Source organism: Aulonocara stuartgranti (assembly GCF_965226115.1).
Source record: "Aulonocara stuartgranti genome assembly, chromosome: 1".
NCBI classification, from domain to species: Eukaryota; Metazoa; Chordata; class Actinopteri; order Cichliformes; family Cichlidae; genus Aulonocara; species Aulonocara stuartgranti.
Genome location: NC_138939.1, coordinates 25,431,794 through 25,454,917, shown reverse-complemented (window position 1 = coordinate 25,454,917; position 23,124 = coordinate 25,431,794). Strand labels below are relative to the sequence as shown.

Here is a 23,124-nt window from a genome sequence, read left to right as displayed (position 1 = left end):
GGCATGCTCTACCAAAAATAGTGCTCTGTTGTGTATCTGATGGACGAAAGCTAAACCAGTTTCACACCACTGAAGTTGCAGCATTTTTACAAACCAATTCTGGTTCATCCGTTTCATTCAAAGATCCACTTTCGCCCTTGTCATTCTCCGTCGCCACCGTGCCTTTTTCGCCATGTGCGTATGAAAACAAAGACACTGCGCATGTGTGTTTTACCCATATTCTATCGCGATATTTCATGTTCTTATCGTTGCCCAACATTATACCAGTATTACCGTGAACGGTATGATACGGCCCAGTCTTAGCTGCCATCTCTGCAGCCAGCTCGCAGAAAACTTTTCTGAAGAGGAGGGGCATCACAACACGGCATGTTTGTTCTTCTATCAACACAATCCACATCTGTGGCAGTTTAGCCTCAGGAGTAAATGATAAATGTGGCTTTTGGCATACATATTTATTCCAACACACAAAAACCCTTAACGCAGCAGTTTGCCAGCTTTCTAAAATAGCAGTGTTGTTTTCCCTCAATGCTTGAGACATTTTATGTAGACTAACCAGCTGGTCTGGGAAGCTTACAGCTGGGACCAGTCTTAGTATTATTGATAAAAGAAAATATGTGAACTTGGGGTAAAAGAAAAGTGAATGAGGATTGGGAGATAGAGGACTTTAGCTAAAGCTACATTATTTATACACCTTTGAAACTGAGGGGAAAGCATGAAAAAAAGAAAAGGTGTGTAGTGTATGATGATCTTGATGCACTAGATACTAATCATTCAGTACTTGCTCATCAATAGTTACAAAAGCTCTGCAGTTAACTGAAGTCATGAGTCAGCTTTGACCTTCCTTAACTCATTATTCCAATGCCAAGTCAGCCCGAAAATCTAAAGCAGAGCTAACACACTGTTCATATCTAAGTGTAGGAAGGAGCAGGAATATAGTATTTGAGCACTAAGCACTTTTCAATTTGAAGTAAAAAGTCTGACAGCTTGATAAATATGCTTGTTTGTTTTGGTTCAGAAGACTGACAGCCCCCTAATGTCTGTTCACTAAATATGAACTTTATGGTGACAACAAGACTTGAATGTTCAGCTATCGAATCAACCAATCACGGCAATTCAGTGCATTTAGGCCTGCACTCTGGTCTTGAGCATCAGAATGGGGAAGAAAGGTGATTTAAGCAATTCTGGATATGGCTGGTCTGAGTATCTGAGAAACTGCTGATCTACTGAGACTTTCTCCACACCACCATCTCTTGGCTTTGAAGAAAAAGGTAGTGAAAAGAGAAAATATCCTGTGAGCAACTGTTCTCTGGGTGAAAACGCCTTGTTGATGCCAGAGATCAGAGGAGAATAGCCAGGCTGCTTGGAGGTGATAGGAAGGCAACATTAACTCCAAAATCCACTTGATATAACCAAGATGTGCAGAAAAGCATCTCTGAAAACACAACATGTTAAAACTTGAAGCAAATGAGTCTCGGCAGCAAAAGACCACACCAGCTCACCAGAATTAGACAACAGACGGGTGGATTTGGTGTAAAGAGCATGAAAGCATGGATCTAACCTGCAGCCGTTCAGATTGGTGTTGGTTGTGCAATGTTTGCAGGGATTGTTTTGGTTTTGGTTTTTTTGCTACACTTTGGGTCCCTTAGTACCAAATGAGCATTGTTGGTGGTTTAGTCCATCCCACTATAACCACAGTGGACCAGTCTTCAGATGGATGCTTCAAACAGCATAACACAAAATATCACAAAGCTCAAATCATCTCAAACTGGTTTCCTGAACATGACAATGAGTTCACTGCACTCAAATTGCCTCCATAGTCATCAGATCCCAATCCAATAGAGCGCCTTTGGGATGTGGTGGAACAGGAGATTGATATCATGGATGTGCAGCTGACAAATCTGCAGCACGTCAATATGAACAGAAATCTCTCTGAGGTGTGCTTCTAGCACTTTTTTGAATCTGTGCCATAACGAATTTAAGGCAGGCCTGAAGGCAAAATTGTCCCCAACCCGGTACTACCAAAGTGTGCCTAAAAAGTTTGCTGGTGAGTGTATGATTACTGATAATAACTATTAAAGGGGTGATAACATTGAAAGGGATGCACAGAGCCAGTCCAGCCAAGCACAGTTGTTAAGCTAAGTTAAGCAAACAGTCTGTTTGCTATAGCAAGAAATAGTTAGCAAATAGCAACAGCCAGAGACAAAGGCTATGTAAGTTACCATCTCCATGTGTTTATGTTTAAAGTGACTACATTGAAACTGTAAACTGCCCCAGGATAGCCCCACCCTCACCTGCATGTTTCATACGACAATGACAAAAGCGGTTTCTTTTAGGCATATCACCTACACCTAGTTAAAATACTTGTATATGGCACACAGTCAAAATGAGGCTCAAGCTAATATTTTGGTAATATTGTCAGGAACTGCTGCAATTATTATGCAAAGTTCATTCTAAATGGGGAAGAAAATAATTCTTCTTTAATATCTAATTAAATAATGGGGATTTACACAAGTAACTAGAAATATCTGCAGAGTAGGGCAAACACTCAAGAATACATAAAAGACATTCATAAAATAAACTCACCAAGTCTGTATCCTTCAGCTTTTGGAGTCATTTGTAATAAGCTAGTATTTGACTTCAGCTTATGTTCACATTTTCCAACTAATTATTAAACCCTCTCATCGTGTACTTATCCAACATGTATTCTATTTTTATTTAGGAAAAAAAAGAAAGAAAGAAAAAGCTTTTTTTGTAATTTAGTGCTAAAACAAGCCATCACAAATTGTGGTCTTGTTTGTGGGTTAACAAGACAGAAGCTGAGCGCTTGTGAACAAAATCATTAAAGAGCAAATTATTCCGTTTGAATTGATGGAGGAAAAGCCATTCTGTGGATGAAAGGATTTTAGATATTTCCCCAAAGCACCAAACCAAGGCCAGACGCAGATACATAAATACACACACACAGAAAAAAAGGCACAGAATGCGTGCATATGTCTAATATCAATACATGCACAAGTGCACATACACACACCTGGGTTCTCCCCGTCTGCTGCAGATGGACTATGTTTCACTTCAAGGTGACCTATCTACTGTACATGTATCGGGTCAGCGGGGGTGAGGCAGCTTAGCCAAGGAAGGAATGGAAGACAGAAAGGATACTGTCCGTGCACCTGGGTAAAGGCTGACAGGAAAGGCTTTAGGATAATGCTCCGTTGTCAAAGTTCCGGACGCTGGTTTCTCTCGCTCTCTTTTAAGTGTGTCTATGGTGCATTAAGAATCTGTCAGAGCAGCTTTAGTATTAATCAACGAGCCCACAGAAGAAACAATCGCACATAATCTCGCGCTCTAAACCCCGGTGACCTTCTCTTCAAATGCATAGATGAACTCCCCTTCAAACCACAGTCATTTAAAGACACACGCAGAGGCAAGCGCACACACACACGCACACACACTCTCACAGGCCCTGGCACCAGCGCTGGTAATTTGTTTCCTCCCCACTCTCACCCTCCCTTGCAGACTACCTGATTGGTTTCTCCCACGGCTGCACCCATGTCTCTCCACCTGGGAGTACATCGACTCAGCATGTCAACGTGACCTCAGAAGAGGACGCATTTTTAGACAGTGTGTATGTGCATGTGTGTGTGTGTGTGTGTGTGAAGAGAGACATTTTACCCCATCAATCCAGGGAGTAGAGACGAGGGGAGAGGGAGAAGAGAGGAAACAGGAGAAAAGGAGACAAAGTTCCATTCATCATCTCAGCAGCGTTGAGAGTATATAAAAAGCAAGACGCATTCAGAGTCATCACTGAGCCAACGCTTCCATCGTGGTACTTCATTTATTAGGACAGTGCGCAGATCAATACGCCAGACATATACACCCTGTACTGTTGACAAGATAATCTCATCATTATGAATTTGGCTTGGGTCGTCAGTAACATGAGCAATCGCGACGCTTATCAGAGATGACAAGAGCAGAAAGAAAGGGAACCCTAAAATGGGGAGAGAAAGAAAGCACGGGAAAGCCAGGGAAGAGCGAGCGAGCGCGAGTTCTTCTTTTACTAAACAATGCTCAGAGCGATAGATAATGAAAAACAGTATTTCAGTACCAAACAGAGCAAAAATCAATAAGAAATGGAGCAAACCAGCAATTGATCTGTATGCTAAAGGCCCCAAAAAGATTTCTTTCTAAGACATAAACCCAGAGAGGGGGGCCAATTGAGTACATCTGTGTAGTACAATAGAAAAAGATGAGACCGGCCAAATATCCCATTTTCAATACACCATTAGCACTCTGCATCGCCGTCGCTACCCCGAAGAGCAGGCAGAGGCGACGTCTGACAACAAATCTTGTGTGCCCACCACTTAAAGGGCCTTTTGTTTAGACAATAACATCTGAGAGCGCCGACTCATTCGCCTCTGTTGCCACAAACACATAACAGCCACTGCAAAACACAGCGGCTGTCAATTCCCTGCAGACGCGCGCAGGGCTTTAGACATGGGAGTCAGATTTCAAACTGCGCTACAGATAAGCTGGAACAGAAGAGACAGTGGGATCTCTGGATCGCTCTTATTAGAGCGTCAGACGTTCGCAGAGACATTCACAGCACGTGCACGCAAAAAACAGAGACTGGCAGAGTGAGGAAACAAAAAAACAAAAAAAAAGATGCTCCTCATATTGCAGCAAATTGTAATTTCCTGATTGGGAAGAGTGTAAGGAGAGAGTGTACTCTCCCAATCGGTAGTGATTGCGTAAAGGGAAAGAAGTTGTTCGGAAACAGACTGTTTTTGACACGCAGTTAGGTGAATTTAGAGGACATAAAACGGTACTCATTGTGTATCCCTCCAATCAATTAATCTCATTACTAATGTAGCTGTGGAAGTGCTGAACTGTAAAAGGCAAGGACATGGGGAGAGAGTGAGAGAGAAGGAGAGAGGCGAGCGGGATAAATCACTCCTCTAATACTAATGAGATAGAAGGTGAGAACAGATTCGCATAACTCATTCTTTCGGCTGCGTGTTGTTTCTGCAGCACATGCCTAGGGGGCACGGTGAAGGAAGATGTGGCAGAAATAAAAGCTCTCTCCGGTTGGACCGGCGCCAAGACACAGCGGAGCGAGCGAGTTCTACTTTGTTTGACTTTGAAAGTGTTTGATTTACAGCAAGGAGACCCAGCTGCTGGCAGCTCAAAGAATGCATTGCCACGCCGTGTGCAGCACGCAGCCGTCGGTGTGCTTGTGTATGTTAGCGCGCATTACTGTGTGGTCACTTTTATCTATACCCATCTATTGCTGCGGCTGCGACTCCCCGCTGCCTAAAACGTTAAGTCTAAAGACCCCAGGAGGGATCTAAGAGTCTTCAGGGGGCAGGCGGCCACTACAGGGAAGCCCATTCCAATCTGAGGGAACCAGCAAGACCGGTGCTTCAGAGCACAGCTGGTGGTAGCTCTGAGGGTATGTGTGTGCACGCACACAAACCCCCCACAAACACAGGTAGACACATGGTAGCTGAATGCTAGATTCCTCCACTGTGAAGGTTATGCTTTATGTTGTGTTCTCGTTTGTTTGGGAGCTCTGTTAATGCCTGGTTGGCTCCTTGTGCCTGACTTGTTTGAGCACAATGCCAGCAGCAACAACGTAACTAGGGACATGCACAAATGTTTATTTATCGCAATCATCCGTCTTCCTTTTTTTTCTCCTCCTCCTTTTATGAAATATGACACGTCGGAGGGTATTCTCTATAAAAAAGAACACCTTACAGTAGAATGGTTGTAAAGTGACAGCATCGACGGTGTAGGCGTGCACCTGCCAGTGTCAGCGTGGTCAGGAAAATAAGACACAACGGCAGCCAACATCAGCTCATGGTCTCAGCAGCCTTGTAATTACAGAACAGCAGAGTAATTAATAAGTCGCAAAGGACTCGCCAGCCCGCATATGAAAAGTAAACCAAGCTAATCAACGGCACTTGCTGCTCAATGGAATGACATGATAAGATGAAGCTCTGGTGTCAGGGAATTAGGCAGAAGAGTGCTGCTCATCCACTCCACCTCTATTACACACAAACACGCATAGAGGCACACACAAACACACAATAACTAAGGAGTGGATGTCTACTGACAGGCCACAGTCTTTTTTTTTGTGATCAACATTTTATTGATTTAAAACGGGGTTGGGGGGGGGGGGGGGGGGGGGGGTACAGACATATACAGCACAACTGTAAACTGCAGTAGCAAAGCAAACATTAGCAAACAAGGCATAGGGACAGCAAAGAAAAGACACAAAAACACAAAGTTAAAACCAATTATTGCCTCTTCCAGGAGATAACTCTGGATGAGAAGATTTTCCAAGCGTCAACAGTCGTGGGTCGAGCTTTATTTAATTTTGCTGTGGTATGTTCAAAACCAATAACACGGATAAGACATCGTCTCCAGAATGATTCCATACAAATGTCAGGACAGAACCATTGCTTTGTAATAGTCTTCTTTGCGGATGTAAATCCATTGCATTTGTTTTAAGGAGATTTCAGAGGTATCATTAAGGAGACAAAGACCAGGATTGGGAACATAAAAAACTTCCAGTACCTCAGATAACACAGAGTTCACAAAGACCCAAAAATCGGATACCACAGGACAGTCCCAAAACATGTGCAAAAACGTGCCAGGTGATGAATCATTGCAGATGTGACAGTAATACGTAGCCTGTAGTTTCATCTGGAACCTCCTATAGGGCGTAATGTATGTTCTGTGTATGGTTTTGAAATGAATTAATTGATGCGCCAGGTTCTTAGAAGTCAAACTCAGATTAGACCACACTGTATCCCAGTCTATATTAACCTGTAGTTCTCCCAGTTCCCTGACCCAAATAGATTCAATGGGCAGGGACTTCATACCATGTTCAGCTAATTTGTTGTAGATTTTGGAAACAGAGGGTCTGCCAGATTTAGGCAGGATCCAGTCCAACATGGGATGAGAGGGAAGAGGAGAGTCCCAGGGGACACCGTATGCTTTTAAAGCTGATCTGAGCTGCAGATATACAAAGTAAGAAGATGCAGGAAGAGAAAAACGTGTCCTTAAGTCCTGAAATGAGCAAAGGCCTTGGGCGTTGAATAGATCATCAAAAAGGTTTATCCCGAGTGAGAACCAAGAGGGTTGAACAAATGGTCGGCTGCCACATAGTAATTTTAAATTATGCCAGAGTGGTGAGCTTTTACAAAATTTAACTGGAGCACCCAGCCGCCGTTCTATCTTCCTCCATACCTGTATAGAGTTGGCAATAATAGGTCCAAATTCGTTGTTGTTGTAGAGCGTATTGGCGGGAACATTAGCAAACAGAAGATCTTGTAGTCTATGCGGTGCTGCCTTGGCGGATTCGATCATTTTCCACGCAGTAGTAGTCTCTGGGTTGACCCACGTACTAAGCGCCCTGATTTGGAATGACCAGTAATAAAACTCAAAGTTTGGTACTGCCAGGCCACCAAACAATTTGGGCCGCTGCAATGTTGACAAACGTATCCTAGGCCTTTTGCCATTCCAAATAAATTTAGACACCGCAGAGTGTATGTCTTTAAAATAAGTTAGAGGAGGAGAGAGTGGCAACATAAAAAAAAGGAAATTAAGCCGTGGCAGTATGTTCATCTTTACTGTGTTGATTCTACCCTGAAGCGAAGTTTTTAAATTGTCCCATCTTTGAAAGTCGGATTTGATCTTATTTAGCATAGTAGTAAAATTCTCCTTGATTATCTTTGGAATACTATTATGAATTGAAATGCCCAGATAAGTAAAAGTGCTTTTGATCTGAACACAACCGGGTAAGGAAACTTTCGTAGCTTTATCGTTCAAAGGCATCAAAGCAGATTTCGACCAGTTTATTTTGTAGCCAGATAGAGAGCTGAAATGGTCAAAGTTTTTAATCAATGGATGGATGGACGTCTCATAGTTGTCCAAAAACAGAATAATATCATCCGCATATAGAGATATGATATGATTATGACCACCAATTCTTATGGGAGAAATCGTGGACTGTCTAATGGCTTGTGCTAAGGGCTCTAGAGAGAGGCAGAACAGGAGAGGAGAGAGAGGGCAACCCTGCCTCGTTCCACGCTGCAGCGTGAAAGGGGGAGAGACCAGGTCCCCTGTTAAGACACTAGCAAGAGGTGAGTGATATAGTGTTTGAATCATAGCAACAAATTTCTGCTTAAACCCAAAGTGTTTTAATACCATCCACATATAGTCCCACTCTAGCCTATCAAAGGCTTTTTCTGCATCAAGTGAAAATACTGCACATGGATTTTGATAGCTGTTAGCGGCATCTATGATGTGCAACAGCCGTCTTATGTTATCAGATGCAAGCCGCCCTCGGATAAATCCTGTCTGGTCTGCATTGACCAAAACATGGATAACTCTTTCCAGGCGCAATGCGAGAGCTTTTGCAAATACTTTAAGATCAGTTGTGAGCAGAGATATCGGTCTGAAACTAGAGCACTCAAGAGGGTCCTTTCCCTTTTTTAAGAGAAGGGTAATAAGTGCTGTTTTCTGGTCTCTATGGAAAGACCCGTTCCGGATTGCAAAATTAAATGAGCCGAGCATGAGCGAGCCTATTGTATCCCAAAGTTCTAGAAATAGTTCTGGCGGAAGGCCATCCAGTCCAGGTGATTTACCTTTGTTAAGGTCTTTCAGCGCTCTATGCAGCTCATCTAGAGTTAATGGGGTCTCTAGCTCATCCTGATCTGCTTGTGGAATATGAGGTAGATCCAGATTCTCGAGAAAGCTATTACAGATAGTATCCTTAAAATTGATATCTGATTTATACAGATTTACAAAAAATGACGAGAAAGTGGTGTTAATGGACTGGGGATTTGTCGTAATTTTACCGTTTGCAGCTGTTATAGCTGGAATATGTGCCCTTGTTTCACATTCTTTAAGCATAAGTGCCAACAAATGACTAGGACGCTCTGATTCAAAATAGTACTTCTGTCTAGTTCTATGCAAGATGAACTCTGCTTTGGACAAGGTTATTGCATCATATTCTTCTTTTAGTGAAGCTAGGAGTGTAGACTGATCGTCTGACCGGCTTAGTTTTTGCAGATTCTGTAAAGATTCCACCTGATTTTCTAGATTGGACACCTGAACACGTTTTGTTTTTGCCAACATGGAGGAGAATGAGATGGAAAAGCCACGAATGAAACAGTTTGTAGTCTCCCATAAGACTTGTGGGTCGATATCCTCATTAGCGTTGATATCCAAAAAATCCTTCAGCTGGAGCTTAAGCAGGCTGAGAAAGGTAGAGTTTGTTAATAGGGACGTATTAAAGCGCCACCTGGGGGCCCTATTCTTTAAATTGGGCAGATCGACAGAGCATAACAAAGCTGAATGATCCGATATCAAGATTGGCTGAATAGAAATAGATGTATCACCTGAAACTAAGGAAGGACTAACAAAAACGTAGTCTATCCTAGAGAATGTCTTATGTCTATTAGAAAAGAATGTATAATCCCTAATGTCGAAATTCTGCATCCGCCAAAGGTCGATGAGATTAAGATCTTTTATAAGTGTATTCAACAGAGAAGATGAGAGATTAGCTACTGCATCTGGATGAGATTTATCTAAAACGGGGTTGACGACAGCATTGAAGTCTCCACCCAACACTATGGAATAATCATTGTATTCTAATAGTGTATTGGCAATATAAGTAAAAAAGTCCCTGTCTGGCTCATTTGGACAGTATACAGATACGAATACCAGTTTATGGTTTAAGATACTGCCACTTACAAGTGCCAGCCGGCCGTTTTCATCACTCGTGCTATACCTGGTAGTAAGGTCGAATTTTCTCTTCAGCAAGATACAGACACCCTTGGTTTTATTTGGGGCAGAGGACGAAGCTAGTAGTTTGTAGTGTTTGTTTTGAAAACGTGCCACATCACCTTGTTTCAGATGTGTTTCTTGGATTAAAGCAATGTCAGCGTTTTTACGGTATAGGTACTCAAGGACACGTGTCCGCTTAATAGCGGAGTTAAGACCATTAACGTTAAGTGACAGAATAATCAATGGTAGCATCGGTACGGCAAGTGTCCAAGAATGGTCCCAATGTGAAGATAGCAAGAGAGGAACGTCAGTGTGTAGTAAAATACAAGGCCACCATACCCCTGCCAGGTACTGCAATGTTTCACTAATGCTACTGGAATTATAACTTTGCATAGAGATATGTCTGCAAGGGAGGGGACAGGGGAGGAAAAAACTATATACAAAAACTGGTGCAGACCGCACAGAGCTCCCTCCATAGGTCTGCTAAAACACAAACTTCTGATTGATTCGTAACCGGTCCTTCCACTCCAACACAAAAAACTTGAGGGTCAGACGTGCACACATAGTCAACGGAAATTAAGTGGGTAAGTATATCCCACACCCTCCCGACTGAGTGAAATTATCTTATTTAGCGAGAAGAAAAAAAAAAAGAATATAAAATATGAATATTTGCAACAAAAACAAAATAAAATAATACAAATGTATCTTATATACGTACAGTAACAACAGCCAGCAAATATGTGACCATGATAAGCTCAAAGAAAAGTAAAATAAATAATTAAAAAAAAAAAAAAAAAAAAAAAAAATACATATATATAAATATATACATACATGCACATACACATACATATACATATATACACACATACACATATACATACATACACATGCATACATACACAAAATAAGATAAGATAAAATACAATAAAATAAATAAATAAAAAAAAAGTACCCCCGGTAGGGGCGAAGCAAGTCGCTAAATTAAATGTAACCAACCTTAACCCATGAAAGTGATCCTGCCGTCAACCTAGTTGAGGCCTGCTGCAACTAAAACAGGTCAACTAACCGGCGGTCAGTCATTCATGTCCACTAAGTTGCCTTCTCCTGCATGCTGATTGCCAGCGTCGTTGGCCGCGCTGTTTAGATCGGGAGGAAAAGCGGGGGCCCCATCAACACACTGCGGCGTTGCAGGATTCAGCTTTCGCGGCAGGGAGTTAATGAAATCTTCTGCCAGTTGAGGGGATTCGAATGCCATCTTCTTACCACCGTGCTCTATCTTCATCACGGCGGGATAAATGAGGAATGGTTCCAGGCCCATAGCCGTAGCCTTCTTCATGACAGGAGAGAAACTCTTCCTCTTTGCTGTTGTAGTCGGACTGAAGTCAGGGAAGAAAAGAAGAGTGGTGTTGGTGGCATGCTTCACTGGATATGCTTTGCGTGCCCCTTTGAGAATTGCCGATCTGTCCTGCCACCGTAATAATCTGAAGATTAGGGTGCGAGGCTTCTTGGTATTAGTATCGCGGCCGTCGTACACCCGATGCGCTCGTTCGATGTCGATGTCGCGCCCCTCCAACGACGGAATCCACTTGGGGAGATTAGCCTTAATGTAGCCAACTGTATCCGAGCCCTCCAGCATTTCAGGTAAGCCAACAAGCCTGATGTTATTCCTGCGACCCCTGTCCTCCAGATCTGTAAGCTTTGTCGTGAGAAGGTCGAGTTGTTTCTTCAGACCGATCGTCTGTCCTCACGCGCGGCGGCTTGCACTGAGTCCACTCGGTCTTGAGTGCGTTTAGCCATCGCAGCTACCCTCTCGATTTCCCCGCTAACATTATTTACCACTTCATTGGTCTTTTGAAGGTCTGTGCGTAAGTCGCGCAGAGCAGGAATCAAGATAGAGTCCATAGCTTCCCTGACTGCCGAGGCAACCACTGAATCGAGGGACTTTTGTTGTTCCTGAAGTGCTAGCTTCACACCGTTAGCAATAGCCTCGTCGAGGTCTTCCTTAGTGACGGAGGAATCTTTAAACTTTTTCTTTAAGGGAGACTGAGCAATCTCCCTTTTCCGTGAGTCTCTGGTTGAAGAGGTGTCCATAGTGGGATCGGCGTCGAGATAACTAATTTATATGACAGGATAGTGATAAACAGTGACAATGTGTGCAGAGCTAAAAACTACGCTGGCATTCCTGCCGACGGGTCACGTGATCTCCGACAGGCCACAGTCTTATTATCATGCCCATGTCATCTCCAATAGGCTGCTTCCTACTGAACCAAGCAAATTGGTTTAATGTGTCCGGCCAATTTGGCTATCACAGAGCTCAACTTGTGTTTTCATATCCTGTTTCTTTCTCTACCCTCGCAAAAAAAAAAAAAGAGAATACAATTCTTCCATTGCCTTGCACTGTCACCCCGGTGGGTCTGTTAAAAATAATGAAATTACGCAGCGCACAGGCACGGCAGCTCGCTAAAAGGACATCTAAATAACACCAAAACGTGGCACTCTATACATACAGCACGTTGTTTTTGTTTCTTCTATATCCGTTTCAGTTTGATCCACAGTTTGATTTGACTTGAGTTTAAGTTACAGAGAAGGAGTGCGAGTGTGTAGCGGTGAGCATATAGTCAGGGGCCAACATTTCAATTATTCAGCAGGGTTACTTGGATTTTTGAAAACTTGCAATAAATAAAACATTGACTTCTACAGCTGCAGTGAAATCTCAAGCAAATTCACCGGATACTCGTAGCATCTGTATTTGCAATGAACTGTTAATTGCACGAATGGAAGTTTTATGCCTGTGAGCCTGTGTGATGTTTTCTGTGTCTAAAGAAAACATTAACAGTGAGCGAGGAAGACAAAGACAACAGATGTGTGCGTTACTACCACACCGGACTTTTCTAAAGTCTTTCAGGTAACTTTTCTAAAAATCTAAAAGCGTCACAGCCCCACAAGCAGAGGGGAAAACGAAACGCACCCTAAGGACAGGAACGAAGCGAACGAACGCTCAAATTCTGCTTCTGTCAGAGAGTCTGCGTCTTCTGTTTCCATCTTGGCCGGCGTTCTTGCCCACCGTCTTCCGCCCATTTCCACAAATACGTAGCCAGAGACCATCGATGCTTATCGTGACATCTTCCGCTTTCCTCTGATTTGTTAAATGATTTATTAATGAAAGAGGATGCAAACATAGCTGCTGTTCTGTGCATTACAAGAGCTGCTACAGCAACGCTGTTGAAGTGCGCACCTTTGCGAGCACCACAGATGAAAATGCCAATAATGGCAACTAATAAACAACAGCGTTTCTGTGTTTTGGCTTAAGAGAGATGTCCTAATTTACAGCACTTCCCTCAGGCAACGCTCTACTGGTATCTATCATATGAGCTTTGGGGAGATAAAGAAAAAAATAAAAGCGCTTATTAATAATTCAGATTTTTAGTGTGTAGCGTTATGTACAGTAGCAGCAGGTTTATTTGAGGAAATATATAGATATACCCTGAGGTAAGCTGATATTTTTTAAGGACTGGCAAGCTCAAATAAAATTAATCTTGCCCAGTGACTCAGAGCCTCAACTGGGGGACAAATGCACACAAATTCCAAAAAGTTTTTTTTTGTTGTTTTTTTTTTTAACTGTCTCCCATTCCTGAAATGACTGCCTGCGCATCCAGTTGCTATGCTGTCGATCAAGGTTTCAGTGCGTACAGGTTTACCAAACTTGTTCCAACAGAAAGCTCTGGAGGAAAGTAGTTATCTAAAGATGAAGGGAGAGAAATGAAATAAAGAGTGCTTTTCTATTCACTGCCTCAGTGGCCACTGAGGTGTGGGAGCAATTTCAATACAATGCACAGCGGAGGCTTTGATAAGACTTTTCAGCGGAATCCTCAAAAACAGTCTTCACACGTGCATCTGTGTGTTTGGGTGCACGAGCGCGCGCGTTTCTTGGAGGAAGGGCGTTTCAACGTTCGGACAAATACAAGATTGTCACGCTCATAAAAGAGTAGGGGCTCTGTCACGGAGCCTGCCAGCTAAAGGCTTAAATCACACGCCTGGAATACACAATGACGTTAAACCTAAACACATCCACACACACTCACACAATCTCCCTAAATTATGCAGAGTAAGACCATTCCTCGAAGCATCAATTTTCAACATCTGCTCCGGCTACATTGCTGGCAGGTATGTGCTCAGTCTAAACAGTGATTTTTTATTTTGTTTGTTTCTTCTTCTTAGTAAGTACGCTTTTCAAATGATCACAGTCACCACACTTGACGTTTGTTTTTATTCCAGGAATATTTAATTCACCGAATAGGATTTTGGATCTTTTTATTGTGTGTGAACTCAATCCCAAAATTCCATAAATTCAGATATTGTCACTCAAAGAAGTGCGGCTGCTCGCCTGGCAAATCCACAAGAAAAAGAAAATGCTATATTTCATGTGTATGAATGTCTGGCATTTCTCATTAGAGCAGCAGGGAGTCTTCTTTGCAAATGACAAGTGACAGTGTCAAGTCAGCAGAGACTGGAGCCCCGTTCCTCCCCGTCACCCCACACAAGGCAGAATGCCGCCACCTAAAGGCAGCTCTTATAGCCTTCCTCACACCCCCTTTTCATTTCTTTTTTTTTGCCTTTGTATTACTTGCACCTTAATAACGCGAACGGTCTCCCACTAAGACGAGAATCTGCTTAATTAGAGTTTTGTGGTGAATCTAATTAGAAACAAAACAAATCAATATGATAAAATATGGGCCGTTTGAACGCCATGACACAAGGTGTCTCTAACTGTTTGGTTACAGTGATGATGTCAGCTGTTCACAAAAGTAAAAGAAATGGAAAAAAAGAGGAAGGTGCATACTAGGTGCACATGGCTGCCTAAAGCATGCTCGTGACAGATTGGACTTAAGTGTGAAGTGATGAAAAGTAATTCCTTCTTCCCGAACACTGAGACAATTTGCTGCAGACTGGTCTTAACCTTGATTCTACGCTAAGTAATTCCCTTCAACGCCTTAAGCAAAATTAGGCATCATTACTTATCATCCATCTTCTTATTCCAGGAATTCTCTCTACAAATGAATCTGGCACTGTGGTGACAATGATAAGGGCAGCAGAGCTCTGCTGATGTGTTCGTATTATTCCCTTCTCCCAGCTAGAAACCAACCCTAGCCTTTCTGCCAGCTCACTGCTATAAAACATCATTAGAGGCCGGAGTATGGAGAAAGACTGGAAGTTGAAGACAACTACAGCGGCTCTACTTGGAACAAGTTTGGTAAACCTGTATGTACAGATGAAGACAGCGGCACTGAGGTGCCCTTGTGAAAGTGATTGACCATGCGATATGCTCACCAAGTTTATCCATCTCCTTATTTATTTTTTTCCCATATAGCCTCTCCTTTGTGACAACTGTAGTGACAGATGGGCTGAGAGGCCTTGGGATCGATAGAAGGGGAATTCTGTCTTTGTTTCCTGACATTTTTCCCATAGCCACGCTAGCCGACTCAGGTTACTTACTGTCCACGCGCAGGGAGAAGCGAGGATGGAGTAGGGAGGAGGGAGGAATGAGATACGCTTCTGTAAAGCCTCTGAAGAAACTTAATGCCTCAGGCCATCTCCCTCTACACAGGTTTCTGTTGAATAATACAACAGAGCACCCTGAACGCCTGATGCGTCGAAGGGGACCGTCTGTAAACAAGACACCAAGGAATGTGTTGTTGCCTTTCCTGCTAGTTTCCCCTTTGACAGTCTGAATAAAGAGCGAAAAGGAAGCTCTCAAACTGTATGTGTGTGTGTGTGTCTGTGTGTGAGACAGCCTTGTGTTGTCCAATTCATCATCACTACATTAACAGAGAAACAGCCTGCAGAAAGGCCCAGCAATTATTCTCTCTCTCTGATTAGGAAGCCTTAACGATCTTTTTGCTGACCCTTGCCCTGTGCAGCTGGTTCATAATAGAAGCAGGGATGAGGCTGAGAGTGAGAACAACAGACAGTGGTCTTCCTCCCTGGTGGGAATATGTCACATCTGATCACCGTCACGATCAAGTCCTCATCCACTGAAAGCAGTGGGGAAGCAAAAAATGTAAAACAGAAAAAAGAAAAAAAGAAAAAAGCTAAAAATTAATAAAGTGCAACTGGCAAAAATGTCATGCCCTAACAGTGTCAAGCAGTATAAGACTATGATATAAAATTCAGTGCCAAATCATAGCATATGTTCTCTCAAGGTATATGTTCTCTCATAGCATTGTCAGATGAAAAACCAACAAGCACTTGGAGAGAGTGGGGAAGAAGATGGAGGTTCTTTTAGCAGGAAGAAACTTACAGAACCAGAATCAGGGTGGGCGGCCGCTTTGGCCAGAATAACGGGTAAATATCGTAATAAGGGTAAACTGTGCCACGACTGCCCATTATCCCCAGCATTACATACCAATGTCTTAAGCAGGCTCTAATCCTTGTCTGACACGACAGACTTTTAATGGGCTTAAGGCCAAAGACACAGAGAAGTTATCACATTAGAGGCTTATACACCCAGTACTCCGCTCAAAGACTTATGAAGTAGCTGTGAAAATAGGTACAATCTCCTAATCTCTAGGAATTAAAACCCACTAGAATAAACCTCATATAGCTATAGAATTTCATGTCTCACCAAAAGAAAAGGGAGAAAAGAAAAAAAGAAAAAGCATCAGTCATTACTTGGAGGAGCTTCACTATCACTAAGACATCTGTTGCTGTCACTCTGTATATGTTTAAATTTAGAAAATATTCAGGTAAAAATCATTTAAACAAAACTGATCTAGATGTAATTTTTTGGATTAAAGCAAGAACATTTCTTTGGAATTATGACAATGGTCCAAAATAGGATATATACCTGCTTATAACACACGCTAAGCTCTTGACTCCACAGCAATGAGATGACAGCGACCGAAAACTGATTTCAAAAGCCTGCCGTGACATATTCCAAGCACAACCGATTTGTGTTGATGTCACTGGCTCTGTTCTATGAGAGCACCAGAATGACTGTTTAATCCTTCTAATGCTCACCCCCCCACCCCCCTCCTTTCTTGTCTTTGTCTCAGTGCTTCTGGGCCTCTCTGCCTGTCCTTGTCCTTTTTTTTTTTCTTTCATTTTATAAAACAAGGGGTGGGGGGCCGATACAGGAAGTGGGACCTTTGTGAGTCCTGTGACGTAAAAATGGTGGCACAACAGTGAAGGAGTGCAATTTCTCTTACCTGTATGATGGACATGCGGTTAGTAGGTGTGTCTGTGGTGCTGGTGACTGGGCCTGTGAAGCTGGTGTGGCATCCCACGTGGCCTTGGGGCACGCTGAGGTTATTGGCAGTGGGTTTGAGGTACATGACCTCTGACCTTGGTGAGCTGAGTGGCAGACGTGTCTGGTAGTCAAAGTACATGGGAGAGGTGGCCAAGGAAGGGCTGCTTACCACATTCATCACATTCATGGCATCCCGCTCCTCCACCTCGCTCTGCACCAGCATGATGTCGTTCTTGTTAATCTTCTTCTTCTTCCCTTTCCCCAGCTGCGGGTGCGAGTACTCTGCAATGCGACAATTGTAAGTGCGAATCTCCTTGTTTTCCCGCTTGCACTTGATAGCTATGGTCACCATGGCAGCCAAAAGCATGATAGATATGATGCTAAGAGTTACAATAAGAGGCAAAGACATGTCCCAGTTCTGATTGTCCTTCATGTGCGGCAGTCCATCAGGAGGTCGTCCATTGGAGGCCTTGATGATGAGCCTGGCGGCAGCGGTCAGAGTCGGCTTGCCGTGGTCCGATACTCGAATGATCAGCTCAACAATGGGGCTCACGTCGTCCCAGAATGGGTGAGCCGTTCGTACCTCGCCGGTCACTGGATCAATCTCAAAGAGATGTTCCTCATTGCCATCTGATATCTCATAGGTAAGCCGCCCACTTTCACCGTAGTCATTGTCTACCGCCCTCACTGTGGTGACAATGTAGCCAACGCCAACATTACGTGGCACGTGGATTTCAGCGGTATCATTCTGAAGAAGCGGCAAAACTATGACAGGGATGTTGTCATTGACATCCAGAACACTGATGCGCACTGTAGCATTGCTCTCCAAGTGCGGAGATCCTGCATCCTTAGCCAGAACCTTGAAGTCAAAATATTTTATTTGCTCATAGTTAAAAGATCGAACAGCATAGATGGCTCCATTAGCAGCATTTACATTAACATAGGTGTTGACATCACCCCCACTAACATTGGAGTTAATTATGCTGTAGTACACGGTGCCATTTTGCCCAAGGTCTGGGTCATGTGCCAGAACTGACCCCAGGTATTCCCCAGGTATATTGTTCTCAGGAATCTGAAGAAGGTAGACTGACTTGGTAAAGCGAGGGGTATTGTCATTCTCATCCAGGATCTTTACTGTGAAGGATTTTGTGGAGTTCAGAGGAGGTATGCCGTTGTCTTTGGCCACAATGGTGACATTGTACTCGTCCTGCATCTCCCTATCCAAGGGCCTGTCTGTCACCACTGTGTAAAAGTTGTCATAGTTCTCTTCGAGTTTAAAAGGTACATTACCTAGGACTCTGCATTGAAGCTGCCCATTCCTGCCTGAGTCCTTGTCTGTGACACGGACAAGAGCAATGACAGTGCCTGGAGGAGCTGCCTCACTGATGGCCCCCTGTCTCACAGACACAAAGCCTATAGATGGCCAGTTATCATTCCTGTCAAGCACTTTAACGGTCACTTTACAATGGCCTGGGATTGGATTGGGACCTAGATCCTTTGCCTGGACGTCAATCTCAATAACTGGGCTTTCTTCATAGTCAATTTCACCCTGAATCTTTATGACTCCTGTTCTTGAATCTATGGAGAAAAGCTCTCGGATTCTCTCTGGAGCATAGCCACTAAAGGAATAGACTACTTGTCCATTGTTCCCCTCATCAGGATCGGTGGCATTTAGATCAATCAAGACTTTTCCAGGAGGTGAATTTTCAGGAATTTCCACAACATACGAGGGCTGATCAAACACAGGGCTGTTATCATTGGAATCAATAACTTTAACATTTATCTGCATGGTGCCTGACCTAGGATATTCGCCCCCATCAGTGGCTGACAATATAAGGGTGTGATGGCTTCTTTCTTCCCGGTCCAGTGGTCGTTGAATAACTAATTCTGGGAATTTAGTCCCGTCACCACGGGATTTTACCTCCAAAGAAAAGAGATTGTAGTCATCGCGTGTTATTTGATAGGTTTTCAGGCCGTTTTCCCCTGCATCTGGGTCATGTGCGCTGGTCAGGGGAAAGCGTGTCCCTGGGACTGCATTTTCAGAAATGTCAATATCAATCTGATCCGAAGGAAACATAGGTGAGTTGTCATTGATGTCCTGAATATCTATCTTGATCATGCATATCTCCTTGTCGTTGGCAAACACTTCCATTGAGAGCTGGCACTTGGGGTTTCTCTTACACAATGTTTCCCTGTCGATGCGCTGTTTCGTATACAGCAATCCGCTTTGTGGGTCCACGTCGATGAGATGCGGGGCTGAGTTCTCCAGCACTCTGAAGTTGGCTTTCTTACCCTGTCCTCCCTGCCCAGTCTGTTCAATTCCAAGTCTGGCATCTTTGGCAATGTTCCCAATCACTGTACCCGGACCCTGCTCCTCTGGGACAGAGTAATTCAAGTTTTTCAATGTCAGGGCTTGAGCCCACAAGAGCAGGAAAAAGAAAATAGAAAGATACATCTCCACTCAGTTAAAAGCTGCTATGATCTGTGTTGAGATTAGCCCCTCCTTTTAACTGTTGATATTTTGCTCAAATGTGGTATTTCTGTTATCCAGGACAAAATAAAGAGTTCTGTTCATCATGCGAGGCCTTGACATTTGTCTTTGTGGATTGTTTTTGCTCTGTCGCTCTCTTCCTCTGCGAGCAATCGGTGGCGCTGAGCACCTAATTTATATTCAGCTGAGCATCCAGACTCATCTGAGCAATAATCGGGATCCAGTCTCCAAACAGAATAGTCACTGCAAAGTGTTCAAAACCACCTAAGAAGGAAAACAGAAACAAGATATAGATGTTATAATATACATGAATCAATTAGCCACTCAAATGAAAAGACACTGAGCCGCACTGGCCATTCTGCCAGTAAGAAATCAGATCCACCTCTGAGCCAAAAATGAAACAAAGCTCATGTGTAATTCATCTCCACATTTACGGAGGAAGCTTGTCAATTAGTTAACCTTGGGAAGACACTCCACGCAGCATAAAATATATGGGCAAATAATGATTCTCCTTGTAGCTTATTTACTCCATAAATACCACATCCTCAGTGCATGTTTTTTCAATCTATCTCTAATGTACAATGGACTACCTGACCCGAGCGCGATAATGGCCCATTCACACATTAGGAGAACTCAAACTGGAATAGGACAACTTCAATAATGTGGTATCACTGCAGGCGTACAACTGAACACGGCCTATTGTGGCGGCTATTTGAATAAGTGTGTATAAAATGAGCCTCTTACACGCATTAACAAATCCGCATAATCCGGATATTTAAAATGAGCCTTATAAAAATTCAGAAATGAGCTGCCAACATCTCAGCACAGCCGTGTAATTCTCTCCACTCGTGCTCTCTGCCTCTCTTTCTCCCTCTTTCTGTGAGAGAGATTCATCGCTCCTTGGAAGAAGACGAAGAAGCTGTTGCATCCGCATGCATGGGGATGGTTGCGAGATAAGGTTTGGAAACGAGCAACAGACAGCGGAAAAATAAGAGAAGAGATGTCAAATGATTACAAATATATAACTTACCAAAAGAAACTGCGCAAATAGTCCAAGGATAGAACTGTACAAAAAAAGAAAAAAAGATAATAACAACAAAAGGAGAAAGACAAAAATTAAAAACAGTCAGTTCCAGCAGGGTTTAGGGAGAGTTTCGTCTCCTTAGCCCACTTCGGTAGGTGCCACCCGTATCCTCCTTCTCCTCTTTGTGAAGAGGGAGAGAGGGGGGAAAGCCACAAGCCTCCAATGCACACGCAGGCTACAGTGCAGCGCAGTGGAAATAAAAAAAAAGTGCTCCAGAAAAGTATGACTGTAATGTCAATGAGCTGAAGTCCTCTCCGCTGTCTGATTAGGATGCAGCGGCTCGCCTTCTGCCTGCAGTGAGTCACCGTTCTTCAGGAAGGAAAACTGAGAAATACTCTACGAAGAAGAAGAAAGGAGGGGAAAAATCCAGATGTGTGGTAAGGTAGATCCAAAGTGAATATTTGAAAGGCAGTCAGTGTTTTTTCCGCCGTTCGAGACAGCACAGAGTTACTGATTCCCGTAGTGGCATTTTTGTCCTTGCCCGTCGTCCCCGTCAAAGTCCACGCACACACACATGCACACACACACACATATATTTATATATATACACACAGATACACAGAGAGACAGCTGCTGAGGTGGTCAACAACAACGCCGCATTCCGGCACAAGTCTCCCCTATATCTGTCAGGAAATGTGTGATTTCCTTCAGCACGCACGCACAGTCGTTATTTACTATTTCGCACACGCAGCACAGCCCTAAGCCCACGGAGCGCTTCCTCTCACTGACTGAACTCCGGACACCGCATGGTGCATTAAACATTGTCGCTACTCCTCTGGCAGCCAATGAATTTGAAGAGGTGGGAAGAGAAGGAGGGGATTCAAAAGCCGCTGTGGGTACTGACTACAAATGATTGGTGGCTTGCAGTTCACCGGTGGCGGATGGGTTTTTTTTCAAACCGCACTTCATTGTTGTTTACAATAAAGGAAACGGTGCGATGGGGAGGGGGGGCAGGCTCGCCGACATATGCACTGGGGCCAGGATGAAGTGGTTGGAAGTGTCCGTTAGAGCATCAAAAAATAACAAGACGACAGATTTGAATCCAGTGGAAGTAAATTTCTCTGGTACAGAGAGCAGAGACCTCCCTGATCCCGACGTAAAAGCGCCAGTTTAGTTCTTTGGTGCACAACTGTCTTAGTTTTCTTAAGAGGGATTGTGAGTGTTTGGGAAGTGCACGTTTTAGGAGCTACTTATTACACTTCGCAATTACCGGTCTCCTTTCGCGGTTTTTATTTAAAGTTCTAGCTAGAGGCTTTATTTGCCGTGCCACCTGAGAAGCAGCAGAGATTGCGTTAATCATTTCCTATGTAATTAAAGCTGCTAAATGTCTAGGCAACTGTATGATGGGAATTTATGATACATTTTGAATTAAGGACTGCAGCAGGTAGCCTATTCGATAGTGACAGTGAACTGTCATGGCTGTTTCAAACGAGAACAATTAGCAGTAAGTAGGGTTGCCAACTCCCTGAAAAATAAATAAGGGACACCTCGTGGCCAGGGCCGGGCGACCCAGTTGTCTTCACCCTTCCCAGTGTGGTGAATTTTCTAGCTCTTTTTTTGTGTGTGAAATTATTTTTTTAACCATTTGACTTGAAGTTGATTTAAGTAGATGCATATTCTATTCTTTGTGATATGAACACATGTGAAACAAATGATCATTTAGCCATTTATTTTTAGCTCAAAATGACAACATTAACACAATAAAACAGGTCTCTTTCTTAAACAGAAGCCTGTCATGCTTAACTTTTGAGAATATAAGTAAATCTTTCTTTAAAAGCACTCTGTCCTGCTTAACTTAAAATAATAGAAAACAATAGAAAGAAAAATATTCTTGTAACAGTGCACATTTAGTGCATTTAGTACAATTGGCTTCAGTTGAGGTATTATTTCAGCTTTTCTAATGCTAATCAGCTGCTCCTGTTTGTAAACCCGCTTGTTCCCATGATTACGCATCATAACTCATCATCATTATTCATCTATGTATTACTTTTATGTATTAGTCATCAATTTGTTGTAATCATCTATCCTTGCAGTTGTTTATTACACAAAATAAATTATATAATCACACTTCTGGCCACATAGCGCTGATATTCACTGCACATGCCCATATTAACGTTTTCCAGCCAGGTGTTTTCCTTTTCCCATTCTTCCCTTTCTCTGAGGGGAACAAACATTGCTGCTCTAATGCTGGGCTTACACTGTGCGGTTTTTGGCCCATTTTGAGCCGATTTTTGAGTGATCGGACCGATTTTGGCCTTCATCGTGCGTCGTGTAGTATACGTGGGGTAACGAGAAGTGATTAACACCTCACGACCAGCTCCCGATCATCAATCGCTCGTGAGGGTGTCACCACAGGCGCTCACACTGCTCACGCGCAAACGTAAACGTTGGTGAAAAAGACGGCGCAGCGCGGCTGTGCAGCGTGTGATCTGGACACAAGCGATGGAGGCACAACTTGTAGAACTTTGGAAAGCTCATCCGAGCCTTTTCGATGTGGCATCACAAAAT

General features: G+C 43.3%; 1 protein-coding gene across 3 annotated transcripts in view; it reads right to left on the bottom strand.

Moving 5' to 3' along the window:
- Nucleotides 1–21,409, bottom strand: part of pcdh17 (protocadherin 17) — a 70,314-nt gene extending 48,905 nt beyond the window's left edge. The window contains exons 1-2 of one of the 3 annotated variants that reach the window (XM_082527395.1): nucleotides 20,563–21,409; nucleotides 17,001–19,796 (exon numbers count right to left, since the gene is read on the bottom strand). In XM_082527395.1, the coding sequence (XP_082383521.1) occupies nucleotides 17,001–19,496 (2,496 nt within the window). In that variant the 5' untranslated portion in view covers nucleotides 19,497–19,796; nucleotides 20,563–21,409. The remainder of the gene's footprint in view (nucleotides 1–17,000; nucleotides 19,797–20,562) is intronic. The other 2 variants (XM_082527394.1, XM_082527393.1) reach the window with 2 other exon arrangements.
- Nucleotides 21,410–23,124: the final 1,715 nt, after the last annotated feature.